The 15,877-nt window shown below is 36.6% G+C and overlaps 2 protein-coding genes across 2 annotated transcripts in view; one reads left to right on the top strand and one right to left on the bottom strand.

Annotated features, from left to right (window-relative positions):
* EPC2 (enhancer of polycomb 2) overlaps positions 1-15,877 on the bottom strand; it is a 119,827-nt gene that overhangs the window by 78,172 nt on the left and 25,778 nt on the right. The window lies entirely within an intron of this gene.
* Positions 11,803-12,610, top strand: LOC105857639 (small ribosomal subunit protein eS6-like). Its single transcript, XM_076005514.1, has one exon. The coding sequence runs from the start codon at positions 11,828-11,830 to the stop codon at positions 12,575-12,577; it is 750 nt and encodes a 249-aa protein (XP_075861629.1). The 5' UTR covers positions 11,803-11,827; the 3' UTR covers positions 12,578-12,610.

Here is a 15,877-nt window from a genome sequence, read left to right as displayed (position 1 = left end):
GTACAAAGAGGTTAAGTGACTTACCCAAGATCACTTAGCTAATAAATAGCAGAGCCAAAGTTGAAGCTTTTAATAAATACACTATGCTGCTTCTCATAAATCAATACAATGAAAGAGCTCTAAGACAGATCCATATATGAATAGGAACTTAGGACAGGATAAAGATAGTACCACACAATGGATAAAGGCCAAACTGCTCAAGATATAAAGAAAAATCAAACGAAATGCAACCTCGTGCCCACATACAAATGGAAGTTGCAGGTGAATTACAGGCATAGCTAACCCTATTGCGCGTCGCTGTGTGTGTGTGTGTGTGTGTGTGTGTGTGTGTGTGTGTGTGTGTGTGTGTGTGTGTGTGTGTGTGTTTTTAAAGTCAAGGTCTCACTCTGTTGCCCAGGATCAAGTGCGGTGGTGGGATCATAGATTATGGCAACCTCAAACTCTTTGGCTTAAGCAATCCAGGAGGATTGCCTCAGCCGCTCAAGTAGCTGAAACCATAAGCGTGCACCACCATACCCAGTTAATTGTTTTAAATTTTTTGTAGGGATGGGATCTCTATATGTTGCCCAGGCTGTTCTCATACTCCTGGCCTCAAGTTATCCTCTTGCCTTAGCCTCCCAAAGTTCTGGCATGAGCCACCCCACCCAGCCCTGCTTTGCTTTATTGAACTTTGTAGATACTGCATTTTTTAAAAATTGAAGGTTTGTGGCAATCATACATTGAGCAAACCTATCAGTGCCAGTTTTCCAACAGGATGTGCTCACTTCATATCTTTGTGTCATGTTTTCATAATTCTCCCAATATGTCAAACTTTTTCATTATTATTATTATATCTGTTATGGTGATTTATGACCTTTGATGTTACTACTGAAATCATAGGTCATGAACCATGCCTATATAAGATGGCAAACTTAACTGATAAACGTTATGTGTGTTTTGACTTCTCCACCAACCAGCCATTCCCCATCTCTCTCCAACTCCTCTCGAATCCCTAATTCCTTGAGACACAACAATATTGAAACTAGGGCAATTAATAACCCTACAATGGTCTCTAAGTGTTCAAGTGAAAGGAAGTCATGCATCTCTCACTTTCAATCAAAAGTTAGAAATGATTAAGCTTAGTGAGGAAGGAAGCTGAGACAGGTTGAAAGCTGTATCTCTTGCACCAAACAGCCAAGTTTCCTTCAGTTGTTGAAGGAAATCCAAAGTGCTATACCAGTGAACACACAAACAATAAGAAAGTGATACAGCCTTATTGCTGATACGGAAAAAGTTTTAGTAGTCTGGATAGAAGATCAAACCAGGCCAGCCACGGTGGCTAACGCCAGTAATCCTAGCACTCTGGGAGGCCAAGGCGGGTGGACTGCTCAAGGTCAGGAGTTTGAGACCAGCCTTAGCAAGAGCGAGACCCCGTCTCTACTATAAACAGAAAGAAATTAATTGGCTAACTAAACATATATATATACATATAAACAAAAATTAGCCGGGCATGGTGGCACATGCCTGTAGTCCCAGCTACTCAGGAGGCTGAGGCAGGGGGATAGCTTGAGCCCAGGAGTTTGAGGTTGCTGTGAGCTAAGCTGACACCACGGCACTCTAGCCTGGGCAACAGAAGTGAGACTGTGTCTCCAAAAAAAAAAAAAGATCAAACCAGCCACAACACTCCCTCAAGTCAAAGCCTGAATCCAGGGCAAGACCCTAACTCTCTTTTAAGGCTAAGAAAGGAGAAGAAGCTGCAGAAGAAAAGTTAGAAGCTAGCAGAAATTGGTTCATGAGGTTGAAGAAGCTGTCTCCATAAGATATAGGTGAAAGGTGAAGCAGCAAGTGCTGATGGAGAAACTGCTGCGAGTTATCCAGAAGATCTAGCTAAGATAAGTGATGATGATGGCTGCCCTAAACAACAGATTTTCAATGTAGACAAAACAGCCTTATAATGAAAGAAGATGCCATCTAGCACTTTCATAGCTAGAGAGAAGTCAATGCCTAGCTTCAAAGCTACAAAGGACAGGCTGATTCTCATTAGGGCCTAAAGCAGCTGGTGACTTTCAGTTGAAGCCAAGACTCTACTATTCCAGAAATCCCAGGGCCGTTAAGAATTACTCTAAATCTATTCTGCCTGTGCTCTACACGGAAGAGTAAAGCCTGGATGACAGCACATATGTTAACAGCATGGTTTAATGAATATTTTAAGCCAATTTTTGAGACCTACTGCACAGAAGAGATTCCTTTCAAAATATTACTGCTTATTGACAATGTACCCGGTCACCCAAGAGCTCTGATGGAGATATATAAAGAGATTAATGTTGTTTTCATGACTGCTAACGCAACATGCATTCTGCCATCCATTGATCAAGGAGTAATTCCAACTTTCGAGTCTTTAAGAAATATATTTTGTAAGGCTATAGCTGCCATAGATAGGGATTCCTCTGATATATCTGGGTAAAGTAAATTGAAAACCTTCTGGAGAGGATTCACCATTCTAGATGCCACTAAAAACATTCATGATTCATGGGAGGAGATCAAAATGTCAACATTAATAGGAGTTTGGAAGAATTTGATTCCACTCTTCATGGATGATGTTGATGGCTTCAAGACTTCAGTAGAGGAAGTAACTGAAGATGTAGTGGAAACAGATGTAGCGGAAACAACTAGAATTAGAAGTCGAGTCAATTGCTGCAATTTCCTAAAACTTGAACCGATGAGTTGTTTCTTATAGATGAACAAAGGAGGTAGTTTCTTGAGATGGAATCTATTGCTGGTGAAAATGCTCTGAACATTGTTGAAATGACAAAAAACGATTTAGAATTTTACATAAACTTAGTTGATAAAGCAGCATCAGAATTTAAGAGGACTGGCTCCAATTTTGAAAGAAGTTCTACTGTGGGGAGAATGCTATCAAACGGCATTGCATGCTACAGATAAATCTTCTGTGAACAGAAGAGTCAACTGATGCAGCAAACTTCACTGCTGTCTTATTTTAAGAAACTGCCACAGCCATCCTAACCTTCAGTAATCACCACCCTGATCAGTCAGCAGTCATCAATACCAAGGCAAGACCTTCATGAGTAAAAAGATTACAACGGGATTAAGGCTCAGATGATCTTTAGTAATTTTTAGCAATAGAGGTTTTTTTAACTGAATATGCAAAATAAGAGTATTTTTTAATTAAGGTATGTACATTTTTTTAGACCTAGTGCTATTATATACTTAATAGACTATAGTATAGTATAAACATAACTTTTATATGTACTAGGAAACCAAAAAATTCATATGACTTGCTTTATTGTGATATTTGTTTTGTTGTGGTGGCCTGGAACCAAACCCACAGTATCTCCGAGGTATGTCTATATAGATCTAATCATGTAAGGTAAAACTGTAAAGTTAACAGAAGAAAAAAAAGGAAAATATCTTTCTGCTATAGGAACAGAAAAGAATTTCTTAAAATTTCAAAAGTACAAATGATAAGGCAAAAAACTGATGACATTTATTGTATTAAAAGACTTTTGTTCAATGAAGGCACCATGGACAAAGTTAATATATTTATGACAAAATGGCAGAAATTATGTTTAATGTCTAAACCCTATAGTGATTACTACCTAGTATAAAAACCTGCAAATCAACAAGGATAGCAACCCCAAAAGAAAAAAGAAAAAACCACAAACAGGCAATTTATAGACAAGAAAACCCAAAAACACTAACAAGCATGTGAAGAGATGCTCAAATTCATTGGTAATCAGAGAAGTGCACGTTAAAATGAGATAATTTATACCTCTTAGGCTGGCAAAAATCAGAAGTTAAATGCCAAGTGTTGGCAAGGATGTGAGGACACATTCCCGCACACATGACTGTGGAAGCACAGACTGTTGCTACCATTCTAGAGAGCAATATGACAATACTTACTCAAATTAAATCTGCATACTCTATGACCTGGCAATTCCTCTCTTGAATATATAACCCCAAGAAAATCTCACACAGGTTTGTAAGCAGACATATTCACTGAAATGGTATCTGTTATGGAGGGAAGTTTGAAGCAATCTATGACTGGGAAAGTAAAGAAGTAAACTGTGGTAGATGCTCACCATGAATAGTACATAGCAGTTGGTATCAACAATCCAGATGTACATAAAATATGATGGATCTTAAAAGCTGTGTTAAGTGAAGAAAACTCATAAGAAACAGAGTCAGATATAACATGTAATTTATATAAATTAGAAATAAATGCATATAAAACAGTACACATTTTGCAAGAAGAGACACATTAAACATATTAGTTGGCTACTTGAGTGAGTAGAGAAGAGAATGGGAGTGGAAAGAGGGATAGAACAGAATAAATAAATGAAACTAGACAGGGGTCTTACAATTCCCTTTAAAACTGTGCTATTTATAGTGTTATAATTGGGGACTAACTATAGTGTCAGAGATGAAACAAGATTGGCCACATGTTAATAAATGTAGAAGATGAATACATGGGGGCTTGTTATATTATTTTCTCTACTTTTTGTATGTTAGACAATTGAATAATACAATTTAAAACAGAGAGAGAAGGGGAAGAAAGGAAAAGGCCCTGTAAAGACCAATGATAACAATGTGCCATAAAACTGAGGCATATGAATAAACTCTCTGCAACTGAGTTTCCTACTTAAAAAAACAAAAAACATCTTTATATAGTAACATTATGTATTATAGAGTTTGCAAAGCATATTGAGTTTAAAATTGAACAAGGATTGTTTACATATACACTCAATGTACCTCCCCAAACCCCAAATCAGAAACACAACTCACTAATCAGTGGAAGCTTATAAATACTGTTTATAAACATAAAATGACAAAAGATGGGAAATAAACTAACAAGTTATTAAATCCCATGTTTTTCAAACTGCAAGTCACCACCCACTAATAAATCACAGTTAGCAATTTTTAAATGAACAAAAAAACCCATAAAAAATTTCAGAAAGCACTGAAAGCAGAAAGGATAAATATTGTTTTATAAACATTATTGCAGTCATATATGTGTGTAAAGTGTATCCTTTATAGTTGGTCACAGTTAAAACTTTTAAAAATTCTAATATATTCAAACTCCTTATTTGATGTGTGTTAATAAGGTTTCACTGCCTGTAACAAAATTAAACAAATGTAGCCTTGAAAAGATTTGTAAATTCCTTAAAATAGTAACAGGAATTGCCAATCCTCCTATCTGCCACTTTCCACAAAACCCTAAACAATGAATACCCTACTTTTCCTAGGTATATTGGCCTTCAGGTAAACATTAAAATGTCACTTCTTCAGTGAAACTTGACCATCCTAAGTAAAAAAAATTCCTTTTATCCATTCTCAGAACCATATACCTTTCCAATGTAAAGCATCTCAGACTTGTAGGTTTATATTTGTTTTTGTAATCAATGTGACTGATGCCTTCTTCCTCCACTGGACTTCCAGGCAAGAACCCTTGACTGTTTTGCACCACCACCCTATCCTGAATTCCTGGTACACAGTAAGCTCACAGAGCTTCTACATCATACCAGAGTAAAGAAAAACATGTTAGCCGGGCGCGGTGGCTCACGCCTGTAATCCTAGCACTCTGGGAGGCTGAGGCGGGCGGATTGCTCGAGGTCAGGAGTTCGAAACCAGCCTGAGCAAGAGCGAGACCCCGTCTCTACTATAAATAGAAAGAAATTAATTGGCCAACTAATATATATATATAAAATTAGCCGGGCATGGTGGCGCATGCCTGTAGTCCCAGCTACTCGGGAGGCTGAGGCAGCAGGATTGCTTGAGCCCAGGAGTTTGAGGTTGCTGTGAGCTAGGCTGACGCCACGGCACTCACTCTAGCCTGGGCAACAAGCGAGACTCTGTCTCAAAAAAAAAAAAAAAAAAACAAAACATGTTGCCCACCATCTATAGCTGTGGTCCTCAACCCTTGGGCCACTGGACCAGTATTGCATCAATACTGGTCCATGTTAGGAACGTGGGTGCACAGCAGGAGGTAAGCAGTGGATGGGCAAGCAAAGCTTCATCTGTATTTACAGCCGCTCCCCATCACTGGCATCACTGCCTGAGCTCCCCCTCCTGTCAGATGAGTGGTGGCATTAGATTCTCACAGGAGGAGGAATCCTACTGTAAACTGTGCAATGCTAGGGATCTAGGTTGCATGCTCTTTATGCAAATATAGATTATTGTTAGCAGAGAGGTTTGATTGCACAATAAATGTAATGTGCTTTAATCATCCTGAAACCATCCCCACCGTGCCCCCCAGTCCACTGAAAAATTGTCTTCCATGAAACTGGTTCCTGGTGTCAAAAAGGTTGGGGACCACTGATCTATAGGATAAAGCCTCATATTTTAAGCTTGACAAACATGTCTCTTCTCAACTAGTCCAACCTATCATTTAAGCACCGTACCTCTCCCAAGCATCCTTCTCTTGAATTACAACAAACTTCTTGCTATTGCCATATAATGGCATACTTTTTCATGCTTTTATCTCTTAAATTATTGGTCCTTTTTTGAATACAACTTCTTTCTATTTCTGATTTTATACTCATCTTCCCACTTACTATGTCTGTCAACCTCATGAAAACCTCCAGATTCTCAACCTTTTCCAATTTTTTTAATGTAACAAATGCCCTCTTTCTTTACCCAGGTTTAATATATGGCTGATATACTCCATCATCTCTCCACTGCCCTCAATTTCCATTGTCAATTTCATTCTACTTTTATAGTGATCAATTTAGCTCAACAAATAGTTCAGGCCCTTAAGCACCATGGAGGCTTTCTAAGTGGACATGTATAAACCTTCAAAAGAAATAAATATTTGGCCTCTCAACATACAGAAGTGCACTACAGTAGAACAAAGAATGGCTGAATATGCCCCAATGCATAAATTAAAAATTATTTATCAGTAGTCATCCTTTCAACACATTTTGGAGCATCTATTAGACACTAGATATTATCCGGTCACTGAGAACTGTAACAGTGAATGAGAGACAGTCTCTGCCGTTAAGGAACTTACCTAGTGGAAGAGAGTTACGAAAGTATGCAATCATGGTTGAACTTGACAAACAAGCATGTCTCTTCTCAATTAGTCAAACCACTCTTTTTGGGAGAAGAGGGAAAGATGCCCAAGGAAAGTAAAATGTCAACTGACACTTTTCGGATCAATAGGGATTTAGGAAGGCAAAAGAGAAAAAGAAACAATAATCCCAGAGAAAACAGATGTCCAAAATGGACAAAGACCCAGAAATTCTCAAGAAAGGGCAAATATTAATAGTTGAGGAAAAAGCTTCTTAGATTTGCATTTTCTCCCTTTCAGTGCCAGGCAGAACTATGTTTTGTTATAGGGTAGGCTTCCAAATTGGAACACCAGTTTTCCCACACAACTATTACTATAAATTTAGTTAGAATCTATTGGTAGTAAAAACTTTTGAGCTAAGAAATTGTAAGGATCACACATATACAGCACATAAACAACATTAAGAAACTAGGAAACCAGCCACTGAATGAGTAATTATTTAAGCCCATACTTTCCTATTACCTGGCTAATATCTCACCTTGCTGGTCCCAGAAAGTGACAAAATACACAATGTCACCTTGCAGTTATGTGATGTTTTACAGTTCTCTGAGTACATCAACAACCACGTGTTTATTAGCGCATCACAATCTTAGGACACACGGGTAGATATTTATCCCGTTTTGTAAATGAGACTCAAGAAACAAGTGATTTGCTTTTAGTTAGTGTATAATTAAATGAGAATCCAATTTAAGGACTCTGATTCCCGGGTTCTTTGATGATTCCACCCTTACAAGAGAAGAGTGTTTGTAAAAGTAAAGATTCTTGTAATGCTGATCTATAGACATGAATAACAAGAAGAAACTGAGCTAACTGGCAGCATATTTTTTATTTGAAGAGATTCTTTTGATATGTATTTTACTTTCCCCCAAGTATGAAACATTTTTAGGTACTGTCTATATATCTAAATTATATCTTTAATAGATGAGGGTTTAATATTAATTTTATAAATGAGAAAATTTAAAAACAGATCATAGATGACTCTCCTCTCATTAACAAAGCAGGCCAATGACAAACCTACAGCCAGAGATTAAAGAGCCAGACCATGATATCCTCCCCCATTATAACTTACTGACCAAATTTAGCTCTAAAATAAATTTCACCTATCATTTCCTCTTCACCAGATTATGAGACAGTCTTTCAATCCCCCAAATAGGAAGAAGAAAACACAATGATAGGGTTTCTTGAGGACTGTGATTCATATAATAATGATAACCAGTTGGAAACATACAGAATCCTAGAGGTAGGTACCAGAGGTAGGTACCCCTCTTTTCTAGGGAGAGGGTTAGGCAAGGGTAATGTAAATTCCTTGTTACATGCTGCATTATACTTTGGTGAGTCACTTGGTTGTTAAAAATAACTAAAAATCATTCAGTAATTGATTTTCTTTCCTTTAAAAATGTATCCCTTTGATCCACACACTCTACTTATGGTATTCCCACCCAAAGAAAACAAATGGGCAACAATGATGACATAAAAATGTTCATCATGGTATTGTTTATAAGACTCCACCCCACCAAAAAAAAAAGAGAGCCTAAACTGTCAATAAAATAGAGGATTACTTATATAAATTATGCTATACACATAATATTGAACTCTTCAATAACAGTAAAAATACATCATGAAGAGCTCTACTTACCTGAAAAACATGTTTAGATATTAAGTATAAAATAAAATAACATGAATATAAATACATATGTATGTAGAGAAAAGAGCCTGGAAGAATAGAATATACCATAAAATGCTAACTATATAGGTGATCATTATTTGCCTTCTGTGTGCCCTTTTTTATCTTCTGAATTTTCTGTAGTAAATCTGTATTATCATTGTAAATTTTTAAAATGTTATAAAGGCTGGATGTGGTGGCTCACACCTGTAATCCCAGTACTTTGGGAGGCCAAGAAGGGAGGATCCCTTGAGCCCAGGAATTTGACATTGCAAGTGAACTGTGATGATGTCACTGCACTCTAACCCTGGCAACACAGTGAGACTCTGTCTCAAAAAAAAAGTTTTAAAAATAATACATTTTTGGCTAGGCATGGTGGCTCACACCTGTAATCTTAACAATTTGGGAGGCTGAGGTAGAGGGATTGCTTGTGCCCAGCAGTTTAAGACCAGCCTAAGCAACATAGCAAGACCCTGTCTCTACAAAAAACAGAAAAATTAGCCAAGTGTGGTGGCGTGACCTGTAGTCCCAGCTGCTTGGGAGGCTGAAGCAGGAGGATCACTTGACCCCAAGAGTTTTGACGTTGCAGTGACCTATGAAAAACAAAATTACTTCTTACGGCTACTTTGACATTCCAAAATATCCTTTTAAAACCTACTGTTATTACACCTAGACATTTTTTGCATGTTTTCATTAAAGACATTATACATTCTCTTTACTTTATATTTTTGCTAGTGAAACAGGAAATTATATGGTAAATCATTAAAGCAGAGTAAGGGAAAAAACCTAAATGAATAGGTTTACATCTTTTAGTCATATACAATGAGTACCAAGAAAAATTTGTGTTTTCTTTTGCAAATGAGTAAACTAAGGTTCTCTGGTCACACTGGTAGAAATCAACGAGGCTGAAATTTGATTCCTGACTTGTCTGGCTTGTTTCCATTTTACCAAACTTATGCTTTCAGAATTTGTCCGTTGAGTTAGGCTACATACACAAAGACCATTCTCTGGTATTTAAAGAGCTCACATGCAAAACTTCCAACTAAAGATAGCTGACTGAATGTCTATATCAAATACCACCTCCCTATTAAACTTCACAGTAAAGGACTAAAATACTTACACACTCACAATGACAAGAAAGAAATCAGGAGCCATCAGCACAAGGAGAGTGCAATAAAATTCTGGGAAACTAAAATCAAAAGGAAAAGTGGAAAGGGTAAAAACTGAGCACATTTGTCCCACAGAAAACCAAGATTTAAAAATGTTAGAAAGAACTAGAATGAGAAAAGTCCTTTCTTGTCTATTCCTCAAAAGCCAATCATTCTACACAGACAGATGCCACTGAACTAGGACAGTTGTGAACCACCCCAAATCTACAAAAATAGACAGAAGAAAATGTAATAAATGTATTCAATTATTTAAAAAGCAGAAGATAAGATTCAACTATATCTCTGCTGATGAACTCCCCTCATTCTGGGGCTAGTGAGAGAAGAAAACTTCAAGAAAAATGCTCCAAACTTAAATATACTCAAAAGCAGCATCTGAGGATATAAAAAATATCACCTTGAATCATAAACTAAAAAAATAAGAACACGGGGGTGGGGGAGGAGACTCAGAAATGTGAAAACTCAGAAAAGGAAAAGAAAAAATTACCTCAAAGATGATGACTAAAATTATTAGAAGTGTGATGAAAAAATACTAAAAAAAAAATCCCAGTAAGTGTGCTGCATTAAGTGGGTCAAATAACCAGCTGAATGAAAATGAGATAAAAAGAGAAGTAAAATGAGTAGGAAAAAAGGTGGTAGGCAGAATGCAAAATAGGCAAGGAAGGAATGACATTCATATAATTGGAATCCCTAAAGAAAACAAAACAATGCAACACAACAAATATTTAAAACTATATTCCAAGAAAACCTGGCAATAAAAGACAATATAAAATATACACCAAAGAAGCCCATCAGAGAGCAAGATGGAGGCATAGTAAGCCTCAGACCTCATCTCCTCACATGCACACTGACTTCAGAATATATAGTCCAAAAAGCCTTAAGAAATCCAGAAACAAGTTCAGAAGTTGTAGTATTCCAGGCAAGCTCAGTCATATTGAAATGGGTAAGAAAAGCCATTTCAATCATGGTAGTCTTTCCACTAAGCCAGCACACACTGGCACAATTGGGAACAAAAGCACAACTCGTGGCTTCTCCTTCAGGAGAAGAGTGGAATGTATGTCAAATACACATTCTGTGTTTAGGGGGTCTGCCTGAAGGACTGATACACTTTGGATACCTGGGGTCCACCAAGAACTTTTGAGAGCTCAGCAGCTTTTTGAAGCACTGCAGACAAAAGCTGGTACAACTTGGTATGATGAGGAAAGAATGTCCAGTTAACAGGCTTCTCCTTTTGGAAGGAAATGGATGAGTGGAACATGCACCCAACATTCCCACCATCTGGTGGAGTGCCCAAGGGACTGATTCTGCCTTGCCTGACTTTGAGTACTGACTCACACACAACATACTTTGGATATCTGGGAGCTACAGAGAATGAAAGAGCTCAGTAGCTTGTTGCAGCAACAGAGAACCTGCAGTACCACAAAACAGATACCAAAGGAAGTAAGATTACAAGCACCTGAAAAAGAAAGCAAATCTCTCTAATCAGGAAATCACACACATGTACAAAGAAGATGCATCTCCAGAAAAAATTTGAGAGGTCCTCAGAATCTCTAGCGGGCTGATTGGTGAAGGTGTTCCCTCCTACAAAACCAGTTTGTAAAGACTGGGAGAAGTACTTGATTTTAAGTGTACAAATCATAGCCAAAAATAAGAAAACACACAAAGAAGCAGGGAAACATGGTCCAATAAAGGAAGAAAATAAATCTCCATAAAATAACCCTAAAGAAACAGCAATGCATGAATTATCTAACAAAGAATGCAAAATAATTGTCTTAAAGAAGACCAAGGCACCACAAGAGAACACCAATAGACAAGTAGATGAAATCAGGAAAACAATGCATGTGTAAGATGACAATAAACAAAAAGAAATTATTTTTAAAGAGATCCAATAGCTCTTTTTGTGGCGCCTCGGAGGCAATCAGCTGCTTCACGATGAAGCTGAATATCTCCTTCCCAGCCACTGGCTGCCAGAAACTCATTGAAGTGGACGATGAACACAAACTTCGTACTTTCTATGAGAAGCGTATGGCCACGGAAGTTGCTGCCGACGCTCTGGGTGAAGAATGGAAGGGTTATGTGGTCCGAATCAGTGGTGAGAACGACAAGCAAGGTTTCCCCATGAAGCAGGGTGTCTTGACCCATGGCTGTGTTCGCCTGCTACTGAGTAAGGGGCATTCCTGTTACAAACCAAGGAGAACTAGAGAAAGAAAGTGCAAATCTGTTCGTGGTTGTATTGTGGATGCCAACCTGAGTGTTCTCAACTTGGTTATTGTAAAAAAAGGGGAGAAGGATATCCCTGGACTGACTGATACTACAGTACCTCGTCGTCTGGGGCCCAAAAGAGCTAGCAGAATCCGCAAACTCTTCAATCTGTCTAAAGAAGATGATGTTCGCCAGGAGGTTGTGAGGAAGCCCTTAAATAAAGAAGGTAAGAAACCTAGGACCAAAGCACCCAAGATTCAGCGACTTGTAACTCCACGTGTCCTGCAACATAAACGCCGGCGTATTGCTCTGAAGAAGCAGCACGCTAAGAAAAATAAGGAAGAGGCTGCAGAATATGCTAAACTTTTGGCTAAGAGAATGAAGGAGGCCAAAGAAAAGCACCAGGAACAGATTGCCAAGAGACGTAGGCTGTCCTCTCTGAGAGCATCTACTTCTAAGTCTGAGTCGAGCCAAAAATAAGATTTTTTGAGTTAAATAATAAATAAGACCATATCCTAAAAAAAAAAAAAAAAAAAAAAAGAGAGATCCAATAGCATTTCTAAAGCTGAAGAATAAAATAAGTGAATTGGAAACTTCATTAGAGAGGTTCAAGAGCAGATGTGATCAAGCAGAACAGAGAACCAGCAAACTCAAAGACAGATTATTTGGTCATTTGAAATTAACTGCAGCAGAGGAACATAAACAGAATAGGATAAAGAAAATTGAAGAAAGTATAAAAGACTTATGGGACATAATCAAGTGGATCAACATACACATTACAGGAGTTTAAGAAGGAAGTTAGAGAAAAAGGCAGAGAGCTTATTTAAAGAAATAAATGCCCAAAACTTCCCAAATCTGATAAAGGAAATGGACATTCAAATTCAAGAAGCTGGAAGAACTCCAACTGTGATGAACTCAAAGATACCCACACTGAGACAAAAACTAAACTGTCAAATGTCAAAAACAAAGTGAATCTTGAAAGCAAGAGAAAAACAACTAGTAATGTAAAAGGAGATCCTGTAAGATTAATGGATTTCTCAGCAGAAACATTACAGGTCAGAAAAGAATGGGATAATATAGTCAAAGGGCTGAGAGAAAAAACTGCCAAACAAGAGCAATATTATCTGGCAAAATGTCCTTCAAAAATGAAAGACAAAGAGCTTCCCAGATAAATAAAAACTGAGAGAGTTCATCACAACTCAACCTGCCTTACAAGAAGTGCTAAAGGGAGTCCTTTAAGTTGAAACAAAAGGATGACAGACAACAAGAAAGTATACAAAAATATAAAACTTAGGTAAAGGTAAATATATAGACAAACACAGAATCCTATAACACTATAGCAATGGTGTGCAGATCATTTTTAATTCTGGTATACAACTTAAAAGACAAACACACTTAAAAAATAACTATAAAACCTTATTATTAATCCTTACAAAATATTTTAAAAATATAATTTTGACATTCATAACAAAGTGCTGGTATGGGGAAATAGTTTTAGTATGACTGAAATTAAGTTATAAGTTTTTAGACTGTTAGAACTGTATGATGTTTTATGTAATCCTCATGATAATTATATAAAAAATACCTATAGAAGCTGTACAAAATTATTTTTAAAAATGAAAATATGTCAGTAGACAAAAAAATCAATCAAAAACAGAGGAAGGCAGCAAGAGAGGAAAAAAGAGGAACAAATCAACTACAAGACATACAAAAAACAAATAACAAAATGACAATACTAAGTCTTTCCCTATCAGTAATCACTTTGAATGTAAAATGGATTGACTTTCCCAATCAAAAGACTTAAAGTAGATGAGAAAAACAAAACAAAACCAAAAAACTCCAACCACATGCTATCTTTAAGAGTCTCACTTTAGACATAAGAGGACATACATAGGCTGAAAATAAAAATATGGAAAAAGATATTTTATATAAGTGGCAACCAAAAGAAAGCAGAGATGTCCATACTTCTATCAGACTAGACTTTAAGTCAAAAACTACCAAAAGAGACAAAGAAAGGCATTACATAATGATAAATTAGTTAGTTCACCAGAAAGCTGTAACAATCACAAAGAAACATGGACCAAACATGCCCAATTACATGAAGCAAATGTGGACAGAATTGAAGAGGCATAGACAGTAACACAATAGTATTAATAATAGGAGATTTCAATACCACACAATCAATAATGATCAACCAGACAGAAGGTGAATGAAAACAGAGGACCTGAACAACATTATAGACCAACTGGATCTAACAGACATATACAGAATACTCCAACCAACAGAGCATAATACACATTCTCGAGCACAAATGGAACATTCTCTAGGATAGGGCACATGTTAAGCCACCAAAAAGGTCTTAACAAAAATCTAAGATTGAAATCATATCATGTATTTTTTCTGGCCACAATAGAATGAAACTAGAAATCAACAGTAAAGGAAAACTGGAAAATTCACAAATATGTGAAAATTAAACAACACTCTTGAACAACCAATGGGTCAAAGAAATCACAGGGAAATTAGAAAATGAAAACAGAACATACCAAAACTTACAGATGTAGCAAAAGCAGTGCTAAGAGGATAGTTTATAGTGGTAAAGGCCTACATAAAAAACAAACAAAATTCAAATCAACAACCTAACTATACACCTCAAGGAACTAGAACAAGAAGAACAAACTAAACACAAATAATAAAGATTACAGTAGAAATAAATGAAATACAATAGAAAAAAAAAATGGACAAAACTAAGAGTTGGATTTTTCTTTGAAAAGAGGAACAAAAATCGATAAACCCTTGCCAAGACTAAGAAAAAAAAGGGAAAAAAGAATCAGAAAAGAAAGACACTACCATTCATGCCATGAAATAAAAAAGATCATAAGAGATTAGTATGAATAATTATATATCAACAAATTAGACAACCTAGAAAAATGGATAAATTTCAAGAAACATACTGAAATTTGTTTCAGTATGAAACAAATCTGAATCATGAAAGACTGAATCATGAAAAATAACAAATCTGAACAGACATAACTAGTAAGGAGACTGAATCAGTAATCAAAAATCTCCCAAAAAAGAAAAGTCCAGGATCAGATGGCTTCACTGGAGAATTAATTCTATTAAACATAAAGAATGAACACCAATTCTTCTAAAACTTTTCCAAAAAACTGAAGAGGAAAGAACACTTCCAAACCTCATTTTATGAGACCAGCCTTACCTTGATATCAAAATCAAGGATACTGTAAGAAAACTATAGACTAATAATATCTCCAGTGAATAGTGATGCAAATATTCTCAAGAAAATGCTAGCAAACCAAATTCAACAAGATATTAAAAGGATTATACACCATAACCAAGTAGGATATACTCTTGGAATGCAAGGTTGGTTTGATACGAAAAGCAATCACTACAATACATTACATTAACAGAACAAAGGACAAAAATCATATGATAATCTCAACTGATGGAGGAAATGCATTTGACAAAATTCAACAACTTTTCATGATAAAAACACTTTAAAAAAATAGGAATAGAAGGCAATTACCTCAACATAAATAATAAAGGCCATATATGAAAAGCCCACAGCTAACATCATACTCAAAACACTGAAAGTTTTCCCCCTGAGATCAGGAATAAGGCAAATGAGCTCACTCTAACCACCTCTATTCAATATAGTACCGAAAAAAAAAATGCATCTAAATTTGAAAGGAAAAAATAAAATTATCTCTGTTCACAGATGACATGTAGAAAACCCTAAAGATTCCACACACACAGAGACACACA

Source organism: Microcebus murinus, chromosome 8 (genome assembly GCF_040939455.1).
Source record: "Microcebus murinus isolate Inina chromosome 8, M.murinus_Inina_mat1.0, whole genome shotgun sequence".
NCBI classification, from domain to species: domain Eukaryota; kingdom Metazoa; phylum Chordata; class Mammalia; order Primates; family Cheirogaleidae; genus Microcebus; species Microcebus murinus.
The sequence above is the reverse complement of the archived record's forward strand: the minus strand, read 5'-3'. Positions and strand labels throughout refer to the sequence as shown.

Bases quoted from the DNA above. Each gene is read 5' to 3' on its own strand.
- LOC105857639 (XM_076005514.1), top strand. From the start codon at position 11,828: ATGAAGCTGAATATCTCCTTCCCAGCCACTGGCTGCCAGAAACTCATT.